Source organism: Epinephelus moara, chromosome 6 (genome assembly GCF_006386435.1).
Source record: "Epinephelus moara isolate mb chromosome 6, YSFRI_EMoa_1.0, whole genome shotgun sequence".
NCBI classification, from domain to species: Eukaryota; Metazoa; Chordata; class Actinopteri; order Perciformes; family Serranidae; genus Epinephelus; species Epinephelus moara.
The window spans coordinates 36,268,366-36,282,237 of NC_065511.1; the positions used below are offsets into that span (position 1 = coordinate 36,268,366).

A 13,872-nucleotide genomic window follows, 5' to 3' on the forward strand; every position below is an offset into this window, starting at 1 on the left:
TGAGCATGTTGCCATGGTTGCTTTATATTTAACTCAAAAACCGCTGTGCCTAAGAAGTGCCTCACAGACTCTTAATCTTGTTTTGACTTTTTCCAGAAACAGGAGACAAAAGCTCACACACACAATATTTTCCTGTTATCACTCTCCAGACTTTTCTCTCACTGTGAGCTCAGTCGATGTCTGCAGCTGACCTCTGTCCGGGCAGGAGCTCTGAGGTTTCAGAGGCTGGACTGTGTGCGGACGGTTTCCCCTGACCGGCTGGAAAAATAGGAGTGAGTAAGAATTGATCTCTTCCCACTAAAGAGTTACTGTAGGTGCTATTAAAGGTCCACTGTGTAGGATTTAGGGGCATATATTTGCAGAAATGGAATATATCAGGTACGTTTCCTTTAGTGTATGATCAGCTGAAAATAAGAATCATTGTGTTTTTATTACCTTGGACTGAGCTGTTTATATCTACATAAAGAGGAGGTCCTCGTCTATGGAGCCGTGTCTCATTCCCATGTTTCTATAGTAGCCAAGAATGGACAAACTGAACACTGGCTCTAGACAGGGCCATTTGCGTTTTTGCATTTTCACGTCAGCCGTTTGCAGCCCCTCAACAACAAGCAGTGTTGGAAAAACACTGATTCTTTGTTTAATGTAAAGCTGCTTTATTTAGGGTTTTTACCAGTTTAATCACCTGGTCCATTTGTTTTGGAGAGGAAGAGACCTCTGCAGATTAAACAGTAAAAGCCTCCTCAACTAGAAGGCGAGTTGCACTTACCTCCATGTCTATAAAAACATGGGTGCTTCACACACAAGTGGGACAATGGATCACTTTATTGTAGAGAGCAAATTACGACAAAGCACCAGCGAAGACGACCTACCACCGAAAGAAAAGAGAAAAAAAACAAAACAAACAACTGTCTACCTGTGTTATTTTTTCTTATTTTTACTGTTTTAAGTCTTGATAAGAGTGAGAATGCATGTTCTAGAAGCTATTGTACACAGATACAAATACAGGTGTGCCTTGAGATTTCGGCTTGCCCTTTGGTGTGCCTTGGGCACAAAAATGTAGAAAACCACTGTTTTATACATTTGAGTGAAACTGTGTCAGAGTTAGCATATGACTTCCAAAAAACATGTTTAGTAGTGAAGTCACAGCGATCTTGAACTTTGTCCTTTGCCCACCAAATTCTAATCAGCTCATTTCTGAGTCCAAGTGGACGGTTGTGCCACATATAAGAAAACTCGCTTACGGCCCTCTTGAGATGTTTCCTTCACCAGACTGAGATGGACGCAAGGTCACAGTGACCTTACTTTACCTTTGACCACCAAAATCTAATCAGTTCATCCTTGTGTCAAAGTGGACGTTTGTGCTAAATTTGATAAAAGTCCCTCTCGGCATTTATGATATTGCCTTCATGAAAGTAAGACAGACAAACAATCCAAAAACATAATGCTTCCGGCCACCGCTATAGACAGCGCAGACGCTTAACAATAAACACTGAAGGAATTCTAATCAATACTAGTTTCAGCTGGTGGCAATCTTCAATCCTAGACACAACTAATCCCCTTAAATCTTATACACTGCTCCTTTAAGCAAATCCACAATGGAGAATGTTACTGTGACAATCATCCAGATGATACTGAAAATGTTTTGTTGGTAAAATCTTAATAAAACCCTCGCAAAAAACACAGTTAACACTAAACAAAGATGGAGTCTAAAGGCTGAGAGAAAACGCAGTATTCACTGGCTGATTGGTGGTAATTACATAGTTGGCAGAAATTAAAACCTTGAGGGTCATTTTTAATTTTAGATTGCACATTTGGTCTAATATTTCGCACGGCGGGGGTTCTGCACTAATGTCTTTAAGCCTTTCAAAATGAAGTGACAGCCTTGCCATTTGGAATGACTTGAAAGTAATCATAGTGGTGCAACAACTGAAAAGTGCTGTATGCTGCTCAATCAGATGTGATAATGCAATCACATTTGTGAAATAGCAATTGATTAAGTGTTAGTTAAAGTTAATTACAGACAAAAAGACTCAGAGACTCAGCCATTTAAAGAAAATCTCTAGAGGCAATGTTGTATATTAGGTATCCAAATGTAGACTATGGATATAATGGCCAGTAAACCAATTGTGTCTATGCCAGCCAATGACGGACCGGCGCAACATGCAACATCACCAGCAGCATTAAGTCATCGTCATGAAACAAAAGAGCTGGGGGCTGGGCGAAGGAGGATCATCACTACTACAAAATATTGATGCCCCGGCTGCCTCGTATCATTTTTTTTTCTGAGTGGGGTCCAGGCGCTGAAATGTAAATAAATCTATCAGGGCAAGGAGCTGGGGGCTCCAGTTACCACTCCTAACAATCAAGAGGCTTTTCATGCTGCCCTGGAGGGCCATTCCTGTAACGCTAGCACACTGGAGAGAGCCACAAATCATCATCTCTCCCTCCCTCTGTCGCTCTCCTCCTCCTCTTGGACTTCTTTCTCTCCTCCCTTTTTCTCTTTTCTTCCTTTCACTCACACATAAACACACCACTGTCCTCCATTTCTGTGTTCCCCTTCCCTCTTTCTAGCACCTTCCTTTTATTCCTAATGCTCTTCATCACAATCCCCTCATGCTTTCTGCTCTCCCACAGCTCTGTCTTTATATTCTCACTCCTACTCTTGGTTTTTTCACAGCTACTCTTGGGTTTTTTCACAGCCCCCCGGCGCTCTTTCGTAAAGCTCACACTAGAGTAAAATGAAAGACTGGAGTGATACTTAATACCACATTTATAAAGATCTAAAACATCATTTCCATTTCAGTACATATCTGTGTTAGGAAACCTATCAACATGTCATATGTGAAATAATATAGAAATGCTGACTGAGGAAGAGCTCAAAATGTGTTGTCTATACCTGCCTATATCTGTTTGAGGAGTCCATCCACATGTTTTTTTCAGGGCTGACACCGATTATTAACCAAGGACACCGACACCGACTTATATTTGGAACAGATATTAATTTGCAGTAAAACTGAAAAAGTGCACTCAGTAGAGTGCAGATCTTCGCCAGACGGCTGTCTGAGCTGATCACAGCCACTCTGGATAATTCTTGTGATTTCAGCACACACTACAACACCTTCAAGATCCACCCCAGAGGCTAAGAAAAATACATGCCTTGTCTATTTTTGACAGAGCCACAGAGTGGATTGAGTTTTCCTGCTAACAAGCACTGTGTGTGAAATGTAGATACAATGAAATTATGGGGATATATGTATTTTTGATAACTAAAACACAACAACACATCACTGATCCACGTCATTCATAATGGACTTCTTACGATATAAAATGTGTCTGTGGGCTACAGCACAACAAAGTAGGAAATAACATTAAACACAATTAAAATGACAAAAGAAAATATTTAACTACATACCCTGCCTACTACTTATGAAAGACGCACAAATGTCAAGGAAAAAAATGACCAAATCAACAAAATTGGGCAGGCAGAACGCTCTACTTCTGAAACGTTCCCGCTGTCATGACATGGTTGCAGAGGGACCATGTACCTGGTGAAATTGTTCCTCCTGGCTGCCTTACAGTCAAGATGGCGGCAAAGAAGGCATTTGTTTTGTGTCCTCATTTCCATCCATCCAATTCCATTAATCCGGGACTGTTCTGTGGTGGCAGCATCCACGCAATTTATTTTAAACGTCCCTCTCCTTCGCAACGTTTCTAGCTCCTCATCGGGGATCCATCTGCATGTCAAGAACTGTAATTGTTAGATCTTATGGAGAAATTAGAGGTATTGGACATTTTAAATAAAAAAACGCAGCTTCTGCTTGTGTTGGTAAAGCAGGTTTGACTAATAACATGTTGAGATTCTATGTAAACACTTCTGAGTTTTTTCAGACAAAATACTGGAGGCGTTTCAATGAGAGAAGAGAGCGGTGGAGAAATTTAACAAGGTGAACCTGAAGGCTAACCAAGGCCTCATACTGAGATTGTAAAAGCCGGAGAGGAGAATGCCATTGAAGAAACATCTGTAGAGACATTCACAGAGTAAGGTTAAAGATACAGAAAAGATGGTAACAGTATAATATTTTTGAGAAGGAGGGTGCAGCATCAGACTTTGGAAACATCTGGGGCCAGATGCATAAAACTCTGTGGAGATTTACAGCTAAAACTGTGTGTACATTCAAAGGCAGAAAAGTGCGTGTGCATTCTTTTTGTCAGATTTATAAAGCTATGCATACGCCTGATTCTGTTTTTTAAATCTTCGTTGTGGCACTGAGCACACCTGCATGAACATGTATAGAGAATATGATTCAGATGGAGAACCAAACAGAAGACCAAAAAATGTAATAAAAAGAAAACAAAGGTCTGCTCATGGAACTGCGATGAAATGCAAGCATTTAATTACAAAGCCACACATTTGGTCTGTGGACTAGGGCTGCAACAACTAATCGATTAAATCGATTAAAATCGATTCTAAAAATAGTTGGTGATTAATTTAGTCATCGATTCGTTGGATCTATGTTATGCGCATGCGCTGTATGCGCTGCGGCTACGTCTCATGTGGTGGCAGTAAGCCAGCCAATGATGGGTCATGTGCAGCTCACGTGACGACGCTGTCTACGTTGCCTGGAGGAAACATTTGAAAAATGGCGGAGGAAAGCAGTACAGATAGTTTAGTGGAAAAAATGGCGGAGGAAAGCAGTACAGATAGTTTAGTGGAGAAACGTTTGGAGGTTAATAATACCACGGAGAAAAGTGTACGACCTAAGTCGTCAAAAGTGTGGGAACACTTTACGTTAAAGCCTTCAAAGAAGACAGTTTCCTGCAAAATGTGCAGCGTTGACCTCGCATGGCACGGTAGTACAACATCACTGCGGGAGCACCTGAAGAGGAAACATGTTGGAGCCATGGATGAAGGGAACTCACAGTACGTAACTTTATAAATCCAGAGCCCGGGTACATTGATCCGTCGTGTCCGTCTTTGTGTGTTTTTAATCTTTTGTTAACGAGGAGATTTTTTTAACGAAGCGCAGCAGCAACTGTTGTGTATTAACTTTCAAAGTGTTACGAACTTTTTGGAGAGTGCGACGACTTCATTTGCTGTGTTGTTTTGAGTCGCAATAGGCATTCATGAGTTCAGCACGCCAGCCCTTTTGTTTGAGTAACGTCGTTATCCCTTTGTTGCAACGCGGGGCTGATAATGTGTCGGTCTCCGGCAGATTTGACTCCGTTTTGAGAGAGAAAACGCACGGTTACCAATTTCGAAATAAACGTAACGGACAGAAATATCTCCGGTTCGTTTCATAATGGATCAATGTAGCCGGGCCCCATAAGGCTATTTAAATCTATTTAGGTTGGAGAGACACTTTAGTATAACTAACGTTATGGAGTTGCTGGAATATTTCATGCTATTATTCAGAGGCAGTCTAAAATTAATATTTAGTGAATATTATTCACAACAGAAACGTGTACAATATCTGATCCAGTTCTGATCTGATTAGTTACATTTCTGTGTTATTTTTGGTGTATGCTGCATCCCCAATGTCCATTTATTTAATTTTGTTTTTTTATGTGGTGGCATTGTCTTTATTTGCCTTTTACATCAGAAATTATTAATGAAATCAACAAGGTATGTATTGAGTTACACGTAAATGATGCTACTATGTACGTTCATTATAATATAATGAACCATATTATGGTTTCTCTCATTTCAGAAAGAAACAACCCAACATTAGTGACTTTGTGCAAAGGAAGGTCTGCACACCACAGCAAGCGGCTGCATTGACTGATGGTATTCTGAATATGTTGGTAACTGACATGAGGCCACTATCAATGGTGGAGGATGAAGGTTTTAGACAAATGATTCACGTCCTCAACCCTGGTTACACTCTTCCCTCGAGGACCCATTTTACCAAACTGATGGAGAGGAAGTACGAGCAGACATTCCAAGCAGTGAAGACTGACATAAAAGCCACCCAGAGCAAAATTGCTCTCACTACTGATGTGTGGACAAGTGTAGCCACGGAAGCCTACCTTGGCATTACATGCCATTACATTGGAGACGAATGGAACATGAAGTCAATCTGCCTTACGACCATGCCACTAGAGGAAAGACATTCAGCATCCAACATTGCAGAATGGTTGGGAGAGGTAGTAGCCAGGTTTGAAATTCCCCCAAGCAAAATTATTGCTATTGTGCATGACAATGGTGCCAATATTGTGGCTGCAGCAAAAGTACTTGAGGAGAAGCATGGGTGGTCTTCAGTCCGCTGCGCTGGACACACCTTGCAGCTGGTGATCAATTCTTCACTGAAGCACACAAACATTGAAAAAGCAGTTGGGGCTGCAAGATGTCTCGTGGAACACTTCAGAAAAAGTGAGCTAGCCTGCAACAAACTGAGACAAAAACAGCAACAAATGGGAACAACTCAGCACAAGCTTGTTCAGGATGTAAGCACTAGATGGAACAGCACATTTTATATGATTAGCCGACTGCTTGAGCAAAGGTGGCCTGTAACTGCCACGCTGTCTGACTCGACTGTTACACAGAGAGGCAAACGGTACCTTGACTTAAAAGTCGACCAGTGGAGCCTACTTGAAGAGCTTTCCACAGCCCTTAAACCCTTTGAATGTGCCACTGTGTTTATGAGTGGGGAAAAATACACGACAATCTCTGCAGTACCTCCACTTGTGAAGGGGCTAGTGAAGTCCACCCAGACTGTTGTCTTCGAGTCAGCAGCAGTGCAGGCTTTCCAAGTCACTGCTACAGAGCAGCTTCAACAGCGATGGAAGAAGGAGACTACATTCTCTGACACAGCACCGAACACGGTGATCCTCTCCTCTGCCCTGGACCCGAGGTTCAGAAAACTGAAGTTTCTGACGCCTGAGCAGGTCTTTAAGGTGCAAGCCAAAGTGCAAACAGAGGCATTCGAAGTGAGAAGGGATCATCAGCAGCAGTGTGACGGTGTCCATGAGCAAACCAGTGTCACCTCCACCACTACTGTAGCTGCTCCTGCACCTACAACTCCTCTTTCTTTACTTGACTCACTCCTTGATTCTGAAACCAGCAGTGAAGAAGAGCATAGAGAGGGGGAAGGTGAGGATCCCAATAGCCAAGTGAGGAACGAGGTCCTCACATACTTTGGAGAGAAGCCCCTTCCCAAGGAAGAAAATCCATTACATTGGTGGAAGGCTAATGAGAATAGATATCCCACCTTGGCCAGGTTAGCAAAGTCCTACTTATGCATTCCTGGCACCTCAACACCATCTGAGCGCCTCTTCTCTGCAGCAGGCAACATCGCTTCCAAGAAGAGAGCCAGCCTTAGCCCAGAGCATGTGGACATGCTAACATTTTTGCATTGCAATGCACAGTTTCTTGTAAGTCAGTGAGAATGAGGGTGTTCCTGCAGAACCATTCTTTCATACTCCAATTCTACCTCCATGGCCTGTTGTTAAAGAGCCATTTGGCAAAGCCTGTGAAACACTTGGTTTGTGTTATATGTTTTTCTTTGTTATTGAAACTGTTCTTCAGCTAAATCACCTCCCTTTTTTAAACTGAAGACTTGAACAGGTTATTGTTTGAGAATGATTGGAAAGGCCTCCTATGTGAAATTTGTCAAAACATACATGTGTTTTTCTTAACTGTTAAACGTTCAGCTACAAACAGAAGTGCACTTTATACATTTTATTATTATTTTTGTTATTTATTTTATAAGGTTTTTATTTAATTTATTTGGCTCCTTTTAAAAGGAAGACTTTAAAAGGGTTTTTGTGTTGAGAACAAATGTAAATGTTATGTGCACTTTATAAAAAAACAATTTTTGTAACATTTGCTTTGTTTTATTTGGCAAGTTGTTTGAAAGAACATGGTACAAGAAGACCAGTATGCTGTTTTTTGAATAAAATACTGGAAAGGATAGAAATGTAGTTATTGTCTTTTTATCCGATTAATAATCGATTAATCGAAGTAATATTCAACAGATTAATCGATTATCAAATTAGTTGTTAGTTGCAGCCCTACTGTGGACATAAGGTTCTTTAGCCCAAAATGATCAATTGTCAGTTGCAAGAATGCAGCAGATTTTTGTCATTGTTAAAGCAAAGTGTGTAAAATTGAGGGGGATTTAGTGGCACCTAGTGGTGAGGACTGCAGACTGCAACTAGCTGAAACTTTTCCCGGTCAGATTTACAATGAACTCATTGTTCAGGAGGTTTTTACTGAATTATCTGCGGCGGTTTCTCTCTCTTCAAAACAAAAACACTGAATAAAGCTATTATATCTTATAAATTCTAAAAAAATTCCCTACGCTGTTCGGCACAACGCAAATGGACAGCTAGCCCAGCGCCTGTTAATGTGCGCCGATAACTTAATGCAGTGGTTCCCAACCTGTACAGCCATGGGGTCCAGATTTCTCCTTGGTTATTAGCTCAAGGTCCACACAGTTTAATATATTCAGCGTCACACTGGGCCATGTTGTTGAGCTAGTTTGCTGTAAGTAGCTGTCCATTAGTCACTCACTCTACAGCAGGAAACGGTACTGCAAAATAAAAGCTCTGTGCTGGAAATTCACTGTACTTAAGAATTACAAACTTAACACATTTGCGAGTCCCTTGCGGTCCATCCAGAATGGACCAGTGATCCACATTTGGACCATGACCCATTAGTTGGGAACCACTGACTTAATGTGTGCCCACCTTATTTCTGATCCAGATGTTCATAAGGTTTTCACCATGAGCCGAATTACCCACAGAGGTCTCCTCCTCTCCAAAACAGACAAACCGTGTGATTTAAACAGGTAAAAACACTGAATAAAGCAGTTTCATGTTACAAATCAGTTTTTCTCCAGTGGTGTTGGTCTTGCCATTGACAGGCCGCTGGCCAACACAGCTAATATGTGCTCCAGTGGTGGGAATCTCGAGGCACCTCACGATTACGATTCAGAGGGCAATGATTCGATGATGAAACGATTATTGTATTGTACCCATTTGCGATTGCTAGTCCATTGTGGAATATTTATGCTGGCATTGTGCCGTGTTGTGTTTGCATACTGTAATGTTTCATCAGAGGTGGTCACCAGATAGTCCTCACCCTTTTATTTTAATGCATGAATCCATTTGAGAGCACCTTAAAGTCTGCCTGTATGAGAATAACAAAATGAGTGGATGGCGGAGCGCTCGGCTGTGTGGTTATAACGTCTCCAGCAGTGGAAGGCAGTTTCTCCACTGCGCATTTGCTCAGTGAAAAGCCGAGACGCTGACGACAGTGATGGATGTAAAAATGCAAATGCAAAATATGGTGATCTCCATGGACAAAGACCTGCTCCCTATGTAGTTATTTACAACTTGTTAGACACCAAAGAAAACGTACTTATTATATGTTTTATTTCTGCCAATATATACTAGGGCTGTCAACGAATATTCTAAATTCGAATATAAATTCGAATTTGAAAAAAAAATGGACCTTCAAATGTGAAAATTGATATTCGATTGTGGAGAGAGAAAAAAAACACCACCGCAGCTGTCCTCTTTGCGAGTAGGCGTTGGCCTGGGCCGCTGCACTGAATGCACTGCATAAGGCCACACCGCCCGCGGAGGTGCTGCGAAGCGCAGCGCACCGAAATTCTCGCACAAGCCGGAGCACTTCCGTTCACATCAGACGCGCATTTCTCCACGCTGGTAGACAAGCGGTTCCGCTCCCAGCTGTTGTTTCCGTCACCCGGCTTGCCACATTCGCTCGCGGCTTGCGCAGAAAATAGACCAGAGCCGGCCACGGAGCTGCGCGGCGCGGCGCAGCTGGTGTGGATGACACAATCGGTTAACATGGGCGCCAAAAGGAAACTGGCTTCGCTTCTTGGCGCTTCGAGGCTCTTCGCAGCGCTTCCGTGAGCGGTGTGGCCTGACGGGTCAGAGAGGGAGGGTGAGCGAGAGGTCCACGGTCGTTTCTAACGTAATGTTATAGATAATTGTTTTATGTGTTTTAATGTGTAGGTATGTAAATGTTTTCAAAGACGTTTATGTTGAAATAAAAATACCTACAAGTAGTTATGTTTCCTTGTATTAATACATATAGAAGTATGTTTCCTTGTATTAGTTTGCCCTCTTGTGGACATAATGCGAAAAAAAAATAAAAATTCCAATGGTTCGAACCTATTTTTACAAGGAATATTCGAATGTCATTTTTGAGCAATTTTGACAGCCCTAATATATACCCCTAAATTCTACACACTGAACCTATAAAGCAGAATCAATTTGACTTGAATAAATGTAGAAATGCAGAAAACATCGACATACTGTACACAGGATGAGTTGCTAATAAGTAGAGATGGCAGATTTATTTGATCATCCATCAGCTCAACCCTCACACCACAATATTTTAGAGCCAGCTGTCTGTGATGTGCTGTTTACCCCCACACTACTCTTTTGTGGTCCAGAAATGGATTTGCTTTTAAAGACAGCATGCTCTTTTGAGAGAGTTTGAGGGGACTGAGTAGATGTAGGTGAGGAGGTTTTGTTCGGGAGGTGAGAAAGGAGGTTTTTCGCAGCCATTGAATCGCTGGTATTGATCAGCAACTTTACAAACCCCCTGCACACATCTTGTCATCAATTAGGGCACTAAAAGTCGTACTTACTGCACATTTAAACATTATGAAGACATATAGGTGCTGGACGTGGATGCCGTTTTATTTCCAGCTTTAACACAAGTAACATGTGTAGCAGCTCCTTGTTGAGTGATGATGCTATCTTCGTCCCCTGATCAATGACGGCCTGAGGCTGTCATTGATCTGTCTGGCTGAGGCTCTGGGACTCGGCCTGTTCTGTTCAGACCCACAGAGGCTGGCTGGGTCACGCAGGTCACAGCCACAGTTTGTACTGATACCACCAGAGGTTAATATGGAGCGGGTAAACATGAAACTGTGACACCAGGAGAGATAAGGCATGTCAGCGCTCGATGATTTTTCTGAAAATCGACAGATACAGAAGTAGGGTCAGATGCTTCTCTCACTGTTGTTTAAGCAAATAATTGTCACTTGAATGGTCAATGCAAAATAAAATGAGTATAAAATGAAATAAAATAAAATGTCATTATAATGTCAACACGTGATTTTTGAATTTTTTTCTTGCAATGTCTGCAGCCTGCCAGCGCTCATTTTTTAATTCAAAACTGATCAACATCAAGTAAGTGATTCCGTCGTCTTGATCAATAAGCTGGAGGACATGGTTACAGTAGTGAGCTTCTGCCCTGGGTTATAATTTCATTGTCACACAGAGCGTAATTTCTCCCTCCTCCTCCTCCTCTTCCTGGGTGAGTAACTAAATCCTCTATAAAGATATCCACTCCTTTACGTTAATCTGACGGCAGTTCAGAGCATTAATAGAGCGGCAAACAACTATTTGCCATGTAAAGATATAGTGGGGTACTGGAGCTCTGAGGAGAGAATGAAGTCATGCTCCCTCTGTGTGTGTTGATACCTGAGCTTTTCTGTTCTTTGTAGTGGCACAACTGCATGTGCATGTGAGTCTCTGTTATGGCGAATTCATACTTCTGCACTGAATCAACGCCGTATTTGCGGCGTAGGCTCTGTGTCGACATGGAACCTACATCGTCACCTACGTCGTAGCCTGACGTGCACCTCCCCTGGAATGTAACTAGACGTCGCGACAACGCAGACCTCCTGTTTATTTTTGTAATTATTTATTTTTGTAAGCTGTAACCATTTCCCTCAGTGGAAACGTAGCTTTTATTTGCTTTTATTTCAGAGATAAACAATAAATTGTGAAGACAATAAAGCCTCCACAAAAATAGTATTTTAAGTCTAGTGTGCAAATTATCCTTCAGAGATTTATACTTCCGGATTTATCATGGCTTCATAGCGTCGCTAGGCTAATTCATACGATGTGAAATGCCATAGGCTTGTGCTAAACACGTTAGCATGTTGTATTTGTTTGGAAAACGTGTTTAGTACAAGACAGTTGTTTTGTCTGTGAACCTTGTGAGTTGTAATGGAGCTAAATTATGTACCGTTACCTTTGTTAAATGTTGCTGTTGTCCCTGGATTTATATGAGAAGAGGAAAAAAATCCCTAGCTGCTAGGCTAATTTATACAATGTAAAATGCCATAAGCTTGTGCTAATGACATTAGCATGTTATATTTGGGGGGAAAATGTGTCCAGATAAAGACAAGTGTTTGTCTGTGAATGCTGCGAGTTATAGTGAAGCTGATTTGTGTACTTGTGTTTGAAACTGTCGCTATTAAGCCATGTTTAATATGTGTTTAATGTGTGTTCTGGGTGTGCTTTAAATCAACTAAACTTCACAGCACTAAACAGAAACCTCCACCGCTGACTAGTGTTTTGAAAGTGTAACTGCAGAGTAGGGATGTAACGATTACCGATATTACGGTAAATCTCGGTTAATTTTTACACGGTAAGAATGACCGTTTATGTTTAAATTAATTGCATTATCGCGGTGGATTATCAGGATATGTAATAACAGCCTCATTCAACATGGCGGAAGGTGGTAATAGCGGCACTCGGGACATTTCCCCCCCCCAACTAAACGCACAAAGTCTGAGGTCTGGGCGTCCTTTGGGTTTCTGAAGAATGCCAGGGGACAGCTGGTGGAGGACAACTATCCTGTGTGCAGAACATGCAGAAAGAAAGTTGCAGCCAAGGGTAGCAACACTACAAATCTGCTGGATTATCTCCGTGACCATCATCCACAGCTTTACAGCCAATGCAAGTTATGCTATGCAAACATCAGTTATTGTGTGAGGGACTTCGGTTTTATTAAGATTGTCATAATGTGTAACTCTCGATGTATATGGGACATTTGAGCCGTATCTGTCCTCCTAAACGGTGACTAGGTTTTCCGTTTTTGTTTAAGACATTTAAGCTTATACTAGCTGAGAAACGTTGCTAACTGTTTCAAAACGAAACGGAGCTGTAAACATTGAGTGGAGCCGACAGAATATAAACCGACGTAACGTAACGCTAATTGAGATCAACTATGATTGAATCACTGTGATAATGGTTATTGTATGGCGAGCTAGAATCGATATAGACGGCCAGTTATGCTTTCTCGACATAAGCTCAAGGAAACATAAAACGCTGCCGTGTTAACCTTTGACCGAGAACATGCACTCTTTTTCTCATACAGGTAATCCTCTGACTCACATGCACACTTCTAATGTGTGAATTATTCTGTGTAATGATGACTATTGCCCTCAGGGTTTTTATGGTTTCTCCTGCACATTTGTGATATCTATTCTATTGTTCTACTGTTAAAAATGCACCAGACAAATAAGCTTTGTTCCTGTAATTTGTTTACATATTTTGTTCATTTAAAATAAAATTTTCTGTTGCTGTGCCAATCCCTTGCCCCTTTAATGTGAAAGTTTCATTTTAATAGAAGATTTTGGCTGTTAACATTTTAGTATGATAAGGAAGTTACAAGATTTAGTGAAGTTATTTCAATATATCTATTTTTTGGACATTTTACAGCGCTTAAAAAAATATCGCAATATTATCGTTTACCGTGATAATTTGGTCATTATAATCGAGATATCAAATTTTCCATATCGTTACATCCCTACTGCAGAGTGACACAGACAAACCACTGCACAAGTATAAATGCTCACAACTGCGTAGGGTCTGCCGCACATCTATAAATCCCGCTTAAGACCCTGTGAGTGTGTTGCACTGGCTAGCTAACTGTCCAATCATACAGCAGTTACTGTGGATACAGGAACGGCATCATCGTAGAAGGGTGACACCCACCCTATGGTTTCGCCCAAGGTAGCTGTTTTCGGGCCAGAGAAAATTTTTCATGGTTATAAGGACCCCCCTTTCGGTTGTGTCTGCACTGCAAAAACTAAGAAA

The 13,872-nt window shown here is 41.5% G+C and overlaps 1 protein-coding gene across 1 annotated transcript; it reads left to right on the plus strand.

Moving 5' to 3' along the window:
- Nucleotides 1-218: 218 nt before the first annotated feature.
- On the plus strand, nucleotides 219-7,983 carry LOC126391478 (E3 SUMO-protein ligase ZBED1-like). Its single transcript, XM_050046292.1, has 2 exons — nucleotides 219-272; nucleotides 5,709-7,983. The coding sequence occupies exon 2, from the start codon at nucleotides 5,797-5,799 to the stop codon at nucleotides 7,381-7,383; it is 1,587 nt and encodes a 528-aa protein (XP_049902249.1). The 5' UTR covers nucleotides 219-272; nucleotides 5,709-5,796; the 3' UTR covers nucleotides 7,384-7,983.
- The last annotated feature ends 5,889 nt before the right edge of the window (nucleotides 7,984-13,872 follow it).

Excerpts from the sequence above, each read along its gene's own strand:
- LOC126391478 (XM_050046292.1), top strand. The coding sequence starts at position 5,797 with ATGTTGGTAACTGACATGAGGCCACTATCAATGGTGGAGGATGAAGGT.